At 35.1% G+C, this 17885-nt stretch overlaps 2 protein-coding genes across 2 annotated transcripts; both read right to left on the bottom strand.

Annotated features, from left to right (window-relative positions):
• Positions 1 to 1716: 1716 nt before the first annotated feature.
• On the bottom strand, positions 1717 to 9086 carry LOC106129411 (argininosuccinate synthase). The gene is made up of 10 exons (XM_013327968.2): positions 8903 to 9086; positions 8634 to 8739; positions 8048 to 8208; positions 7265 to 7349; positions 6926 to 7071; positions 5875 to 5996; positions 5623 to 5774; positions 4585 to 4676; positions 3426 to 3574; positions 1717 to 1904 (listed from the first exon to the last, which is right to left on the bottom strand). The coding sequence occupies exons 1-10, from the start codon at positions 8965 to 8967 to the stop codon at positions 1741 to 1743; spliced, it is 1242 nt and encodes a 413-aa protein (XP_013183422.2). The 5' UTR covers positions 8968 to 9086; the 3' UTR covers positions 1717 to 1740.
• An 81-nt stretch (positions 9087 to 9167) lies between these two features.
• On the bottom strand, positions 9168 to 17682 carry LOC132904395 (protein ROP-like). The gene is made up of 13 exons (XM_060954707.1): positions 17499 to 17682; positions 17099 to 17202; positions 16520 to 16668; positions 16285 to 16345; positions 16025 to 16179; positions 15655 to 15806; positions 15288 to 15442; positions 14854 to 14934; positions 14575 to 14742; positions 14233 to 14322; positions 14011 to 14108; positions 12816 to 12898; positions 9168 to 11588 (listed from the first exon to the last, which is right to left on the bottom strand). The coding sequence occupies exons 1-13, from the start codon at positions 17680 to 17682 to the stop codon at positions 11455 to 11457; spliced, it is 1614 nt and encodes a 537-aa protein (XP_060810690.1). The 3' UTR covers positions 9168 to 11454.
• Between the last annotated feature and the right edge of the window lie 203 nt (positions 17683 to 17885).

The following is a 17885-nucleotide window of genomic DNA, read 5'->3' as shown; positions in this document are numbered from 1 at the left end:
TAGTGCAATTTACAAGACCTAATTTGTGGTCATTACATCTATCAAATTATATTTAATTCCGATAGTTAATTTCATACATTTTGCTACTTAGTGACTTAAGTAACTTAGTTACTATTGGCCATGTGGCCTTTCCTTGGCCTTCCTTTCCTGGCGCTTTAGAATAGATCCACTCCATATCTTCCCATGGGTGTCGTAGAAGGCGACCAAGGGAAAATATATTTAACTTCATATTCTTCTTTAAAGTGATGGGCTAACAGCTAGTAACCTGTTACTATTTGAATCTCTATTCCATCATTGAGCCATACAGCTTTCAGTTTTATCAAGACTGTTGACTTTGTCTACCCTGCAAGGGATATATAGACGTGATTGTATGTAGGTACCGATATACAATACAAATTATCTTTACTGCCCATAAAATACACATGTAGTAGAAACATATATTACGAAAATGTTGAGCAAAGGCGGAAATACCGCTAAGTAATCTCTTACAGCTAACCTTTGGGTAATGAAAGGTAAAACATGAAACCGGATGGGCAGCATACCTTACAGATATAAGTGTATACTAAATATACATACATAAACTATTGATATAAACTTACACAGACTACATACAATTAATAAAATACTACATAAAATAAATAAATACATATCTACGTATATAAAATAGCTAGATTGACATGAATATTGAAAATGATAAATGAAGAAATGAAAAATGAAGATAAGGTTAAGAGAGATTGTACTCCTTTGAGTTCCTTTTAAAGGTACCTATTGTTTGTGAGGTATGTATATTGGCATGCTGTATTTTACTTACAAGAAGGACCCCGTGGTATATATCTTTTAAAGTTTTGGTTTACGGTAAGCACAGTACCTATCACTTTTCGATTGTTCAGAATGAAATCATCACGATCACTACTTGTAGATACAATTTTGTAACTCAACTTAAACTCCAAAGCTAGGGTTAGGGTGGACCATTTTTTTTACACAAAAATAAAATGGTCCATTAGCTCTGTGTTATTAAAATCAATCTTTGGCGAAAATTTTGTGAACTTTGAATTGTTACAGAAGTTTCAAACTTACTTCGCGGCCAACTCAATCTGTATAATTTAGTGACGCGGTCCAGACCCGTCATCACACGTCAGTTAAATGGGCAAAATTAAACGTCAGTTAGCCTTCGTGAAATGTAGCTGGCAGGGCCTGAAGCGACACAATGAGAAATGTACCTAACCAAACGAAGATCACAGATAGCCCCATATGCAGAGGTTGTATGGAAGATGGTTGACTACGTCATACGCACAACGCAACGGAAGATGGATATTTTTTTAAAATAGGGATACACTGTGCGTAATTTCAACCTACCAATGACAATGACTCAATTTTTAAATCTATACTAATATTATAAAGCTGAAGAGTTTGTTTGTTTGTTTGAACGCGCTAATCTCAGGAACTACTGGTTCACCATTTATCGAGGAAGGCTTTAGGCTATATAATATCACGCTGCAACTATTGGAGCTAAGAAATAATGGAAAGTGTGAGTCGCGGGCACAGCTAGTTATGTATATGTAACTACATTAGTTTGCTAAGGTGCTAACCAATGCACAATAACCAATGAAATCCACTTTAAGTGCACTCCTAAGCAACACAAAGAACGTAGCACATGCCAATAAAACAGTGAATTACTAAAAATATTTAAGTATATTACATATAGGTACCTACTTATAGGTATCTAGTAAAAGAAATAAATTAAATCTTAGTTTGTGTCATGAACCGAGAATATTCTTTGAGGCGTAATGCGTTGATGTTTATAAATCCAGTACTATCTTCCGGAGAAAATCCACCAGCAACGTCCATGGACACCAATTCTTTATTATACATGCTTGTGGAGCTTTCTCTGGACAGCACTGATACTGAAAAAAGAAAATAAGTGATAAATCAGCTAATTACTATTAATTAGGTATAAATATCTACGAAAAAAATTATGTACTAAATGATTTTTGACTACTTACCTAAAAGAATACATACATAGATAAAATCATGCCTTTTTCCCGGAGGGGAGGGGGAGGGGAGGCAGAGACTACCTCTTTCCTCTTGCCACGATCTCTGCATACTTCCTTCGCTTCATTCACATTCATAACTATCTTCATGCAAGCTCGGCGGTTTCGGGTACTCTGGTCCTGACCCTTTGCCAGGACGTCCTTAATTTGATCAAGATACGTTCGTCTAGGCCTTTCCAATCCGCCCTTTCCCTCCACACTCTCCTTGTAATCTGCTTAGTCAACCTGCTTTCATTCACCCTCTTTCACATCACAAAATTCCCTTATCACGCTGTTCCTTATTCGGTCACTCTATTTCACACCGATCATACTCCTTAACGCTTTAATTTCCACCGCATTTATTCTGCTTTCGTGCTTCTTTTGTCACACCCAACTTTCTCTCCCATACATTAATGTCGGGACCAACACGCCCCTATGCACAGCCAGGCGAGCCTTTTTGGACAGTTTCTGACTGTTCATAAAGGCACGCAAAGCTCCATTCACCATGTTCCCCGCGTTCACTCTCCTTTCAATATCACTATCACACTTGCCATCTGATGTTTACTTTGATCTAAAAGTAATCTAAAAATAATCATCATATCATTCACTAGCTGTCCGCGTGGAATAGTTATTTTGGGCATTATTGAAGCCCTCAATGATGAATCATTTTCCTTGTTTTTTTTCACATTTTCTATTATTTCTTAGCGTTGCAGCGTGATGTTATATAAAGCCTTCCTCTATAAATGGTCTATTCAACACAAAAATAATTTCGTCATTCAAACAAACAAACAAACTCTTCAGCTTTATAATATTAGTATAGATTTATAATATAAGTTGGGATGCGAAAAGTTGTATATACCAATGTATTGTACTTATGTTTGTTCTAACGCAAGTATACAGGGTGACTTTTAATTCAACTGCATAAATTTAACTGTTAAGTGTACTCATCTAAAGGATATTTAAAAACGTTAAAAGAAAAATATCGGTTCATATTTCAGAAAGTACGAAAAAAATAAAAGTTTCAAAATCAACGATCCTAAATACGTCGTATCACCCCGGCCGGCGGAAAAGCGTAAGATTCAGAGGTCAACGACACAATTCATTCAGCTGAGCGATCTCGACAACTCTGTACTTTACTTGATCTTGATACTAGAAAAATTATTTATTTTTCAGACATTTATTTACATGTTTAGTTTTAATTTCTTTTTGTAGTATTGGTCTTTAATAAAGCGTGTGACGTAGTTTTTGAGGGTTTTTTAAATGTGAAAATGATGACGTTTAATTTAAATAAAAATAGGCTCAAACAGCTCAGAAGCATGGGTATAGTCTATGTTTAAAAGGATGCAGTTGTTTTAAATGTCACCCTGTATAGCGTGAATAGTAAAGATAACTTACCATTTCCTTTGAACAGTTGAACCCTTACAGTACCGGTGACGTTTTCTTGGGATAATTCTAAGCAGGTTCGGGTGTAATTGGCCTCTGGAGAAAACCAGAAACCATTGTACACAAAATCGGCCATTTTGTTTTGGAGCGATTTTTTGATGCTGCAACAAATTCAAATTTCAATTTCAAATTCAAAATTTTTATTCATAATTAAGGGACACTTCATATCACTTAATAATTGTCATATCTTTTGGTTTCACAACATTGATTGATGTCAAATAAATTACTTAAAACTAAGTTTACTGCCGCTTCCAAAGCGTTAGTACAGGAAAAGCGGTAACAAACTGCACTGCAGCATTTTCTTCCACAACGTCAACTTCACAACTATCCAAACTTAGAATAGCAATGTGGACGAGAGAATACATTGTTCAGATTAATTGACTTGAATTCAGATTAATTGATATGAAATTTTAATAATAAAAAAATACGATATTTTTTTGGATTGGCAATTTTAAATTCTTTATGAGGTTCCTGTGCCAAGCTCAAGCCAGATGTTTTTATCATTCAGGTAATAATCAGTCCTATAATAAGCCTTTTCGCACTTTCTTAAGTACTTTCTTTACATACACTTTGTATTTTTGGTTAGGCATATCAAGAACCGACTCCGGCAACCTATTATAAAATCGTATACAGTTCCCCATAAATGATTTACTGACTTTCCTAAGCCACGGCATGACTAAATTATGTTATTTCCTTTAGAGGTATTTTTCCTAACATACATTATAAGATTAAAAATGTATTGCGCAGCGCAAAAATATATGCGCAGAAGTGTCTAATGATCTACGCCATATTGTTGGGAATGGAAAATGTTGTTGATTTTAATATACTGTTGCATTTGATTGAGCATCATCTTCTCAAAGACCTTGCTTATATAGAATAAGGTCTATTTTCTCTCATTTTTGAACAAAGGGATTAATTTGCTACATTTCATTAAATTTGGAAAAATACCCTCATCAATAGTGTGCAATAATGCAGCAGATCAGCGGCATACACATTATTGCAGCTGATCTGCATAAAATCAACATAAAATAAAATGTGAATGGTGAAATTTTTTTACTGATTTCTTTACCTCTTAGATCATTATATGATCTCTAATGATAAATATCCGTACCGTAATACTTCTCTGTCAAGACAGTATGCTTCCAAGTCAATATGCGCCACGTTGAGAATGGTGCCAGCAGGAGTTTCATAGAGGCCTCTTGACTAGAAACATAAAAAATTATAATTTTATTTTTTTCTTTTAGGTCGTCTTTCATTAAGTTGTTTAATGAAAGATGGCACGACTGTTGGTCGGCAGCTACGTTGAGGATCCCTTGAACTAGATTGCTATTGCGACGCTTCGGTTATTCGCCTTGGTTGTGCTTTTTTTTAAAATATCAGTTTTTGAATATTTTGTGGATTATGAATGATAATCCACAAAAGATTCAAAAACTGATCTTTTGAGTCATTCATATAATCACGTAGGTATTTGTAATTTTCAGTTTACACAGAGCCTCAGCAGTCTTGAAAGACTGATAGGCCACGTTCAGCTGTTTGGCTTAATGATAGAATTGAGATTCAAATAGTGACAGGTTGCTAGCCCATTGTCTTAAAGAAGAATCCTAAGTGGATTGTACGTTATCGTACGTTATTTGGTACGTCATCGCCATTGAGAAAAGTACCATCTCACAAAAATGAAACTCGTTCAAAACCGTGACTTGTCCTCTTTGGAGGATATTTATGTGGAGGAGAGATTTTAACTACTTATCAATACGAAATTCGAATTGGGGAACACCTTAAACTTCCTCCAATAAGTTTAGTTTGTTATAAGGGAATGTTTATGAATATGGGAGTGAATTTACATTCTTAACAGCCACCCTAAGAAACCCCAGCTAAGAAGGGATTAGTGATCGAATTGAGATTAAGTTATTTCAAATGAAATTTGGATAATCTCAACGAGATGGGTCTATAGCCTAAAACGACACCAATTATGAGTCTTTCCTATAACTTTTACAATACGCACGGGATGAAAAGCAATAGGCACAAAATATATTTTTTCTTCTTCCTCTCGTTTAACGACATTCACGGTAAAAATTTTGCGAGGTTCTATTCGTTATTGTTCCCAGTAATGCCAGCGGCACACATTTTTGTAAAGCCAACCCAAGATTACCTTCAGTCCTAGGAAGCGATTTTCTACGATGTCAATGCGACCGATGCCGTGCTGACCTCCTAATTTGTTGAGTGTCTGAACGCACGGCAGCACACCAGATATAACCAACGGCTTTTCTTGGCCGCTAGGGATACGTATTGAATTTGGAAACCCTGTAATGCGAAACAGAACATTTAAAAGTATGCCTCGCCCTAACAAGTGGTAGTAATAAGTAACTAAATTTGAGTAGGTATCTAGTAATAATTTACAAACCTTTCACAAAGTTAATATCTACAGTGGTTGGGTAATCTTCGGCATCCTGGAGATCACGCGTCATTTTGTAAATACCTTTAGGTGGTATTGAAGCTGGATCCTCAAGTACGCCAGATTCGTAACTGTAAGTGTATATTGAAAGAAAACTTAGCATATCTAACAATAAATAAAAGAGGACATTACTGATTTTTTGGCATATTACATAGCCCAAACCTTCTGGAGATTTGAAATTAGGCATGTAGATTACATAATTTCCCAGAATACTAGCGGAAATTAATGTGATTATTCAGCGGCAGTGATTATTAAGCATTCGGAGCCTCTGGCGTACAAATTTGTTCTTTTTTTTTTCCTTTGCTGAAACAAACAAGCTCTCAGGTCAAAATCTCAGCGGCTTTAAGGTGCGGCAAATCAAAATTTGTGAATTTTTGGAGAGATATTCTGAATTAAGTAGGTACAGGCTAGGTGACTTTAAAATTCAGACGCTTGATTTTTCGAAAAAAATCTGTTTCAAAATATCCTAAATCCAAAATACGATTCAAGGACTTAATTTTCACCGGTACTTAATTTTATTTTAAATGATTTTTTTTTATGTTGCATATTTCGCCCCTATCATATCATATACCTAAGTTTATAAACAATATTGTTATATAAGTAGTTTTTTATATTTTTTTCATAGAGCAACCATACATTCTCTTGACTAACGATGACAGTCTGTGAGAGCTACCAGTTATAGAAATCTTTCGAATATACTTTAGTCGGAGACGCTGCAGAGGAAGGACCTGCGTCGATTGTTTGCGTGTGCGTGTGTTATGAAATAAAACACGTAAATTATTTTATTTTCTGTGATTTTTGCGCATATCATTTTACCATATAAGATGGTCGCTAGCATCGATAATTATAGGGCGTGCGCGATAACTTCACTAGTGGCTCAGTGGTTAGATCCCAGCAACAGATTTTTTTTGTGGTTTAAATACAATTGCCTTTCCGTTCCGCAGTATTTGAGTTTGACATTATACCTATAGAGACAACAAATTCTAAATTAAGTAGGTACCTGATATGCATGATGTTTTCATCAGTAGACCACGGTTCCTTGGGAGTTGCCGATACAGGTATGTTCTCGTTCTTGGCATACTCGATTAGATCGCTTCTTCCTTGAAATCTTTGGAAAAATTCAGGGATACGCCACGGAGCTATCACCTGCATTTGATGAAAGATGATTTGTATTTACTTGTAGGTAGTTACGTTTTCCATCACTTTAAATCATATTTAGGTATCCTAATATGTATTCTGATGACAATATATGCAATATACAATTTTGACATAGTTTCACTGCTAAATCATATTTTTATGGTGTACGAAACCCGAACATAGAACGAGACACACAACATACCTTTCCTTCTGGCCAAAGAGAATAAACGCTTAACTCAAAGCGCACTTGATCATTTCCTTTACCTGTAGCGCCATGGGAAATGTATCTGAAAGTCGAAAAATAATTTAGTAGCGAATGCTATTTTATTCTTCTTTTTTCTCCTGGTGTTGGCCGCGTTAACATCCTCACCCCTCTGAAGACGAACGCGGTGCGCGCCTTTGACAATGTTTCGCGATTCTCCTCCAAGTGCTCCCTTCCCTACACTGTGTAATAATGTACATGCCAAATTTCCCGCGGTGGTTTTTCGCAAATTTCGCGGAATAGTACTTTTTTCGAGCATTTAAAGTCCTTAGCATCCTAGGCACAATACTGGGTGTATTGTGCCTAGGATGCTAAGTATACTTATTGGTAATCAAATTTAATTGTTAGTCGAGTCATGCTCGAATATACAGACAAAAATTATTTCTTATCACCTTTTGGGATTTTGGGTCGATCTAGTAACACCCCCGATGAATATTTTTTTTAAATATTTTCTATGTACAGAAGACTGGTATATATTTAGTACTAGAGGCCGCCCGCGACTTCGTCCGCATGGAAACCCTATCAATCCCGCGGGAACTCTGGGATAAAAAGTAGCCTATGTGTTATTCTGGGACTTCAGCTACCTACATACCAAATTTCATGGTAATCGGTTCAGTAGTTTTTGCGTGAAAGAGTAACAAACATCCATACAAACTTTCGCCTTTATAATAGTAGTAGGATATGCACATTATAGTGAGAAAAATATTAAAACTGTAGACGTACTTGGCGCCCAATGTTTTTGCTGCTTTGACGATTCCAACTGAGATGCATGGTCTTGCCAACGAAGTTCCTAACAAGTATCGGCTTTCGTACACTAAACCCATTTGAATTGCCGGAAACATGTAATTGCTGATGAACTCCTCACGTAAATCTTCCACAATTACCTTAAAATCAATAATTTAGTTCTACAAAGCACTTCTTTCTTTTCTTTGACTAATTCTTTAGAAAGAGGTGGATATCTGTTGGAGTTGAAGACCTGCGGGGTTAATGTGAGTTTAATTTCATCAAACGATTGGAGCAATTAAATGCAAATATGTATATGATTTAATCAGCGCCACCTAGTAGTGACGCGAAGAATCTTATGCCATGCACCTCTTGGACGAAAAATCATATACATATTTAGTTTGAGATGCACCTAATGCATTTCCATTCCACTTGCTAGACTAGTTTGATCGGGTAAAACTCGCAATAACCCCACTGCCAGCAGGCCTCTAAAAACTCAGAACGGGATTTCGACTACCAATACTTCGTTTTGTGTGGCTGGACAAGAAATCGCGGGATTTTCTTTGCAAAAAGTTTAAGTACTTACATCTTTGGCTCCAATCGATTTGGCTTTCACCTTTGCTTTTTCAAAATTTTCGTTCTGACCGACATCAGCTAAATAGCAAACAACGTCATAATTTTGCTGAATTAACCTGGTAACATACAAGCGCAGTAAATAATTGGGATAGCTTTATCTTTGAGCTATAGGTAGGTACTATTAACCTTCGAACAAGTTTTAAAAAAAAATATCATTGTTAAACAAATCAAATCTTAATAAATCACGCATCAAAAATGAATTTATTTAAGGAGTTTTACCATTTCAATATGCAACTAGTATCCAATCCTCCGGAATAAGCAAGAATAACTAGATCCTTAGCCATTGTTGTCGGGAGCCGTAGTCAACGATCATGTAATGACTGAATGTTTTAATTGTATCTAATAATATTTAATAATAATCGATAACCTTAGGGTCATTTGGGCTGTTGACACCACGGTAAACTTCAAGTATATAACAAACATAGAGATAAATACTATGATAACAAGAATATATGAAAGGTTTAGATAAAAGAAAAACAAAATATTAAAGATAATATAGAATAATTTAATGAAACTCTTAACAATCCAATACTGATAAGTTAACTGTGTTAGACAATATGAACTACTGTTATTGCACATGATAGCAGTGATCATGACACTGTGGTATTTGAAACTACCTTATGTATTTATGTCGCAGAGAAATGAGGATATCAGAGATTTCACGAAATCCCTCGGTATACCACGAAATCACGGAAGATGGTGAATATTCCTATTTAATACATCTTCTTACTAAAAATTATTAGTGATATGACAAAATACTATTTCAATCTAGTGATATATCATTTCACTCATCTAAATCTAGTGAAATACAGAATGAAAAAGGTTCGTGCTAAGTCCTTTTAAAAGTACTTTCATAATTATTAACCTAACCTAACCTTTTTTTTTACGTGTGGAAAGACCTTCGTCTACCCGGCCGGGTTCGGGAAGGTTAAAGTTAGGGATATGTGGGGCTTGAACCCGCTAAAACCACATGGTGCCATCGATCATATTCGTGACGCGGCGGTCGCTTTCACGGCGGCTTCCTTCCGCTCCCACTTGTGTCCGTTTGGGTAGAGAGAGGGAGAGATACATTGGACGATTTTTACTCGGAGGTATCCGTTTTTCTGACATTTCACTAGATTTAATTTAGTGAAATGACATTTCACTGACTATTTTAGTAAGAAAGCGTCGTAAATAAGAATATTCAACATATGCCGTGCTTTCGTGGTATCCCTAGGGATTTCGCGAAATCTCTGGTTCACTTCATTTTCCTGCGACATTTATAAATGATCGTAGTATTTCCTTAGTTTTCAAACAAATTACGATAAAGCATACAGAGTTTATATTCAGAGGCTATAATAATGAATATATAGTTCACTAGGTGAACATTACATCCCTATACTTCAACAATGTTAATGTCATATTCATTTTGAAAGTGTTAATTTGTTGACAAATCAAATAATTGATTATAACCTTGTGATTTCAAAGATTACTTTCTAATGTAATGTGTAAGAAATATATTCTAGTTTTAATACTAATCGACAAACGACTCGAGTGAAAAAGCGAGTAACATCATAATATAATGTACATACATATAATATTTATTGGAATGTAAACAAAACTGGATCCAGTATATGTGATTTAACATTTAGAATAATAAGATCGAAAATTCCTACTTTATTAATACTAGCAAATATTATATCACCATTTAAACATGACAGAATGAACTTATGGTGTGCCTATTAATGTTTTCATTTCTCTGTTGGGGCATTTGTCATAATTACACACTACGAAATATCCGCACTGCTAAACCATTTGGCATTAAATTAATGAAACAAGGCGATGTTTAGCTAATAAAACAAATTTAAACCTTTACTAATATGTAGTTACATAGGATCACGTCACGGTCTAATTCTAGTGATAGCACAATATTTCAACAATACTATTTATCATCCACGCCTGAATAATGATCATGGTTTTATTTTATAAAGATTTTATTTTTTATTTTTTTTTTAAATTATTAAAAAGATTGAATGTTTGAAACATCAACACGAAATAGTTAATAATATAATAAAAAAGTAAGTAATTCTTATAACTTAATATAGAACGACTTAAATTATAAAACATTTGTATACAATTATAACACTATAATTCTACATAATTTACAAAAATTAACTTCAATAATTTTTTAATATCACAAATGACCGAAGTTATCTTTTTAGGAGCGATGTTTACAGGCCTCGTAGAAAATAAGAACAAAAATTTAGGTATTGAAAATTAAGGATGTAATAATAAAACAGCTTTTTCTATTTGTCACATTGTACTACCATTAACATCAAGTCGACAATAGATAAGCCTATTATTGGTGTCTATCTCAGCAAGTAGCTGCAAAATTACAATACCTTATATCACTTTATAAAGATCGACTATTTCAATAAAATGCTAATCGAAAATCTAAAGTCAGAATCCGACAAGGCAGTATAAATAAAACCTGGCGGAAAATGTTCCGAATATCGAAAATACCTACAACTTATCAACGGAACTTCAACTCAGGGGAAAATATTACGCTTTATTTCTTTTGCAGCAATTTTATATCGAGTATACAAACCAGTAAATGTTTTACAGTGTAGCTTAATGTTTTTGTTATACTTTCCCGTACAATTTCGAGTGCTATTTTATCTATCAGTATTGCGTTGAATCGGTTTCCGCCAAGTTTCCTCTGACATTTTATTCATTTTTAGCCTTGCAAGTTAAAGTCATCCATACCGTAATGCGTACTTCGTGAATCTCGTTTAGGCGGTGAGGGAGCTGAGATCGGACAAGAAAGTGTCGGGCGTGAGAATGTGCGAAGAGCCGATGATCACTTCCCAGTTTTTGAGGGCAGCTGTCACTTCGTAAGCACAACGAATTTCCGAAAAGCATACTCCTGACAACAAAAAACGACATATATTATTGGTTCATATTATTGTAAATGGAAAGTGTTGTGTTCTCATCACTTCTACATGAAATTCGTACACCATTTTGGAGTAGTTTGAAGCACTGAGAACGTATGGTGCTTTTTTACATAGAGATTGTCTAAGCTGAAGTGACGCGCCCCACTACTTAATTAGTTTATTTAGATGTGTGAGTGCAAATATTAATGACGACACTTCATCTGTGTGGTAGCGTCGATTGTTCAGTGAACTACGATCTGCACGTGAACAATACGGTCGACTTGTCGGGCGATAAATCCGACCACGCTCGCTCTATGGAGCAGCGACGTCATATTGTATGAAACAAAACGTCCTCTCCTCTCGAACGTTTAAGTTCAACTAAACTAGTTGGGCAACAAAATTCAACAAATTTGAGAAAAACAGTTTGAGCCTAACCGGCAAATGAACGATTGATGTTTAGGTGTATTGCGTCCATATTTGATATTTGCTTGTGTGCGTAAATACGAAGGTGGGGCGCGTCACTTCAGCTTAGACAATCTCTACCATAATTAACATTCAATAAGGCCCTTTTTTCCGAGAACAAAAGTATAATTTACATCAATATTATACAAAACTTTTCCGTTCTTGTGAGACAGAAAGCTTAGAAAACTCACTTCCCTCTCAACCCCATCTGGGTCTAAAAACTTGAAATTTGACATGTAAATAATAAATTTTCTGTAATTCCCACGAGGTTAAAGGGATATTTCGTTTTACGCGGGAGGAGCGCTTTCAAATTAGTTAAATATATAAGGAGCCTAATATCTCCGTAAGGAAGTTTGAAGTCGTAAAATAATTGCAGAGGGGGATGCAGGACAAGTGGAGAAGACTTGCTGACAAGTAAAGTCTGATTGGTGCACGACGATGGAGAAATGTACGGTTATCACCACGAAGGAATTTATACTGAGCACCGCGAGCATTCCGCTGACCATCAAGTTACTTTTCTTTATCTCTTTTCAGCTTTATGCTGATGATGCATTCATCATCATAAAATTAATATCTCGGGTCAAAACTTGTATTAAGAATTATAAATATATAAAAAAAGGCATTTAAGGGCAATATTTGTTATGATCAAATAAATATTTAGTCTTGACAAATTACATTCTAGGATATGCCTCGTACATTGCTCGAAAAAGATGTGACTACAACTGATCAAAAACTATGGGGAATAAGGTATAACTTACCGCCTACGATAAAAACGAGAAGACGTGGAACATTCTTGATGGTTTGCTGAGCTTTATCCTTGTGCCAGTGCCCATATCTTACACTGAAACAATAAATGATTACACCTTTTAATATTAAATCGTTCATATTAAGCGCAGGAATAGAAAATAAACAACTATCTATCTAATATATTTAAACGAGCAATTCTTGTATATATGTATATTATCAGGATCTCGGACACGGCTCCAACGATTTTCATGAAAGTTACAGATTAGGGGCTTTTCGGCTCAAGGAATCGATTTACCAAGGTTCGAGAAAATCTCGGTTCCCAAGATATATAAACATTTTAAAAACCGCGTTTTAAGAAACTATATCTGCGCCATCTCTGGTAGACCAAGCAAAGCTCGGTTAACAGGGTACTATTTGTTTATCAGCGGCAGTCTGAAGAATAAGTAATATGTGTGAACATTGGATGTGCAGGCACAATTTCAAATCCTATATGACTTATTTCTGTGTTGTGTACATTAGTTTCAGTGACAACTGATGCACTAAAACATCGTTAAGAAAATCTGGATGTCTAACCACGATTCAATAAGGACCAAATTACCCTGAAAAGGTTGCGAAGGTCAGATGAGAGACGCTGAGTGAAAAAACCTGAATCACAGGGTCTAGGTTCATGGTCGAAAGTGCACCCGGGCTCCTCTTCAGAGAGGTGAAGAGATAACTGGAACAGGCTACTAAACTCATAATGAATTTCATATAATAAATGAATATTTCCTATCCTATTAAATCAAGGAAAACAAAATATATAAATTTTAACAATTTAAAGCGCTATGAACCCCATTTTAAAAATGTGTGTTAATTTTTGAATTTGATACGTCAGAAATATAAACTATATGTAAATAAGTCCCTACACATCATTTCAAGTCAAATGTTTGTTTATACTATGACGTCAGAGCACAGATAATAAATACACTACATAGCGGCGGTGGCGGATAGCATTTACGCTCGTTTTTGAAAAATTAAAATCATATAAAGAAATTTTTGGTACTTAATAGATATTTAAAAAAATGTTATATATTTTTTGGGCCAAAATAACAAATATAAACTAATGAACACCAACCAAAACCCAAACCCAAGACCAAAAAACAGTCAACTAGCCTATTGATGCTAGGATGAGTATCTTTACAAAAGCGCATAAGAATCAAAGTTCACCTGGTGGGTGCTTGATAGCCGGAACTCTGGGCGCGACCAGCTAGGAACGGGAAGTGACGCTGGTCCAGTTTTTCATCAATAGCGTCCTCCATGATATCCTGGGTAAAAAAAGATTTGTTAATTTGTACACCACAGCAAAACTGGTAAAGTTATGCATAATTGAAAATATAATAATGACTTGCCATTTGACAAGCCGTTTTAGGGGCACACATAAATGGTTACCTTCAAAATGGGCGTCCATCTCGACATTTGGTAAGTTTGTTCAGTGATTCTCTCCTTTCTCGGCACTTGATATTGCTTTTTTCTGTTGCCCTGTAAGATCAAATTATATTGGCGAATTTAATGTAAGCGTGGGATGTAACTTTCTGTACCCATCGTTGTGATTAGTGCATTTCCAAAAAACAGGTTTATAGAATTGATTGGTGTAATTATTGTTTATCCACACATGTCATAAAATTCTAACTGGCCCATGTCTGAACTTGAAAAATATTGCCAAAGGATTTCTTCGGCTACGGCAAGAAGTGGCAATCGCAAGGGCAACAGCTAGTTGTAAAATAGCCTTACATCCAGCACAACGTTGAGGCCGAGGTTGGCGAGGTTCAGCAGCGCCTGCTTGTCGGAAGGCTCGAGCTGCGCGTGCGTCACCAACTTGTTCAGGTTCTCCTCAGATATGCCATTCTTAGACATAATGTACAGAGCGATAATGCGCATCTTGTTGAAGTTGGAGACAGCCTGAAACAACAGCAAATAACACATTTACATTTTTATTAAAGTTTCATTATTATGTTTTGGATTTATTAAATTGTCAATCATGGTATTTACTGGTCCTGGTCCTATTATTACCTGGTCTAGTAGAACAGGCACAATGCTACGCATATGATCTTTGATCTTTTCACCTTCAGCATCAGTTCCCATGGCTAGATCCTGAAATAAGAAAGATATAAAATTTTACATTTATAACGCAATTTTAATCTTTCGCTATTCTATACTTTTTCTTTGGAAGAGCTAATTCTAATTTAAGATATAATTTTTAAATAAACATCCTTTCTAATAAGTAGCAAATAATTTCTAATTTATTTTCCATTTCGAAAATAAATCTTTTTCTACAGAAGAATAGACTGATTGGAATAAACTGTTATGACAATTTAATTTAAAATATTATCAGGTTTTATTTTATTCACTAAAACCTAAACATGACAAAAATCCATATCCCCTTGATAATCACTGGCTGGTTTAGTTGTAAACTAGGTAAGTTACAGATATGAAGATAATCGAACCTGTTCCACTTTGCAGAGTTTGTCGACGTACCCCTGGTACGCTTTCATGCAGTCTTCGGCGAGTTTCAGATGTGTCGCGTATTTAGATAACTCCTTCTGGTACTGAGGCATTTTCTTGATCATTTGAGACAAGTCCCTCATGGACTGTTTGTCTCCTGAAAAAATAATGAAAAGTAGTTTTGTAAAATGGCATAAAAAATTGGTTGACAGTTTTACGGCGTCGTATTTACCATGGCATTTATGCGAAAATCGGTTAAATGTTTGGGATATCTTGTGCAAGCTTCCTGGGCTTAGAACCTTAATCTAAAACCTATTAAAATTACTTATTAAAATTCATAGAGGTGAATAATATGAACGGCTAACTTACCACCGCCCATGCGTTTGGATTCAGTGAACTTTTTCAAGTTCTTGGTGACAGAGGTGGACACAACAGCTATATGCTGATGTCGCAGTTCCACCCATAGCTCATCATTCTCGTCCAACAAAACCTCTTTCAGTTGCCCTTGGGATGCCTCATATCTAAAACGGATTACATACATATTTCCTATTAGTACCAATGGTTAACTAGTAGATAATGCATACACCTGTATGAATATTGTACAATAAAAATAAACATATATAATTTGTTTAAGAAACTTTATGGCGTATAATATTTTAGTGAGATTTGAGTGAAGATGTTAATTGCTTAGATCAAAGTAATACTAAATAGAGTTAAGTTATCAACAATATTATCTTACTTATAGACATCATTTTCTATGGGCAGAAGATCGTAAGCCATAGCTTGGAGAGTCAACTCGTGTAGCAAAGGAGAGACGCAATCGAAGCCGCGGTCCAGGACCAGGAGCTGTGAGCGAGCCTTTTCGGGACCCTCGCCCATTGTTGGTTCATCGGCCTTTTACGGAAAGGAAAATAATTACAATTACTTACTGTTTTGTTTTACACTAAATGAGACAGAAAAACATAAAAGTAATTTCCTACATAAGAATACATATAATACCTTATACGCATCAAGTTTCTGCTGAATCAGCTGGGCCAGTTCCACATTACGCTCCCAGTCACTAAAACAAAATAAAAATATAATAGACAATAATCTAGAATCTTTTACAAATTACGCATTAATTAATCTGCAAGGTCGAAGGCTCGTTTAATATTTTGCACTATCCTCTTGCCAAGATAACAATTTTTCAATGGTTAGACATTTCAATGTACATTAATTATTATTTAAAACATACCTGCGATAGCGTACGGATGGATACTCTCCCAGCGTAGCACAGAGTGTAGCAATTTGTTCGGCAATGCGCTCCATGTTGGCGTTGCGTGTTTGCGCGAGCGCTGGATTGTACATGCATTGAAAGGTCTCTGGAGAGTCCAGAGAAAATACCTAAGGCGAAACATAAATCTCTGTCATTCTAATCATAGCTTAAAACATCCGAAATTAAATAAATGCTGTCACATGGGGATAGATAGGAATTACTTTCAAACATATCTAATACAAATGTCTCAGGTCACATAAGCAGAATTTACAGTATGAAAAAACATTAAAAGTTATATTTTATACTTCATGTATGCAAAAATTAAGGACATGTTTACCTGGCTTTCATAGGGCAAAAACGCAATGTTAATTTCCTTCAAAGTTTTGATTTTCCTTGCAGCAGAAGACTTACAGATTTCATTGAATAACTCCTCAGGGCATACTAATGCAGCGTGTAAAATAACATTCCAAATATGTTAAAACCAACTTGAGGCAGTCTTTAAACAGAAAGCTTTAATAGAACCCTACAAATGTTGATGTGAAAATAATTAAGACAAACCTGTTGTTCATATGGAATGAAAGCTATGTTGATTTCCTTTAATGTTTTTATATATTTAGCTAGACGACTACGTGAGATTTCATCAAATAATGCATCAGGGCAAGCTGTAAAATTAAAATAAAAATGAAAATTGAAAATGCAAATAAAAGAAGCATGAACTAAACAATAATGGCATTTAGCAATTTGCAAATGAATGGAAGGCATACATCTACATGGCGGAATGTAATATCACTGATTAATTATTATAAGGACAAACCTATTTTTATAAAAACACAACTTTTAACCAATAATGTCCTCAAATTAAAGTTTGTGAATTGCATTTAGAGGTATGCAGAATAGAAAACAAAATAACCTACAAGCTAAAGGGAAATAACATTATATTTATTACTTTATATTATACCTTCAGTGAAGAAGACATGGGCAGCTTTGTACATGATGCGGTTGCCCACTGAAAAGTCATTGATGAGAGCGTGGACTGATTTTTCACATGGAGTGATGAGGTAAATACCATCCATGGTGCATAGTGGCTCCCTTTTCTTGTGAATATCTTCTACCACTGTAATACAATGGCTTTTTAATGTCATGATTATTTAATATATTGCTTAAATTTATTAAATAATCATGACATTAACTAATATGTAATTTCATTATAAAAATCATATAGTTTCTATAGTAAGATAATATCTGAAAATTTGTAATATAAATCAGTCATATAAAGTTTAAAAGTTTTGAAAACATGCCAGTCATGATGTTTAGTCTGATGTTTAACATCAGTTAAATTATATGA

This window comes from Amyelois transitella, chromosome 4 (genome assembly GCF_032362555.1).
Source record: "Amyelois transitella isolate CPQ chromosome 4, ilAmyTran1.1, whole genome shotgun sequence".
Classification (NCBI taxonomy): Eukaryota; Metazoa; Arthropoda; class Insecta; order Lepidoptera; family Pyralidae; genus Amyelois; species Amyelois transitella.
Note: the sequence above shows the minus strand (reverse complement) of the source record. Positions and strands in the feature narration are given on the sequence as shown.

Coding starts and splice junctions, on each gene's coding strand:
- LOC106129411 (XM_013327968.2), bottom strand. CDS start 8,967: ATGGCTAAGGATCTAGTTATTCTTGCTTATTCCGGAGGATTGGATACT. Junction 7,350..8,047: donor GCAAAAACATTGGGCGCCAA/GTACGTCTACAG, acceptor TTCGACTTTCAG/ATACATTTCCCATGGCGCTA. Junction 4,677..5,622: donor ATCGCTTCCTAGGACTGAAG/GTAATCTTGGGT, acceptor TTATGTTTCTAG/TCAAGAGGCCTCTATGAAAC.
- LOC132904395 (XM_060954707.1), bottom strand. CDS start 17,682: ATGACATTAAAAAGCCATTGTATTACAGTGGTAGAAGATATTCACAAG. Junction 16,346..16,519: donor CCATCCGTACGCTATCGCAG/GTATGTTTTAAA, acceptor ATTTTGTTTTAG/TGACTGGGAGCGTAATGTGG. Junction 14,323..14,574: donor GCCTCAACGTTGTGCTGGAT/GTAAGGCTATTT, acceptor TTGATCTTACAG/GGCAACAGAAAAAAGCAATA.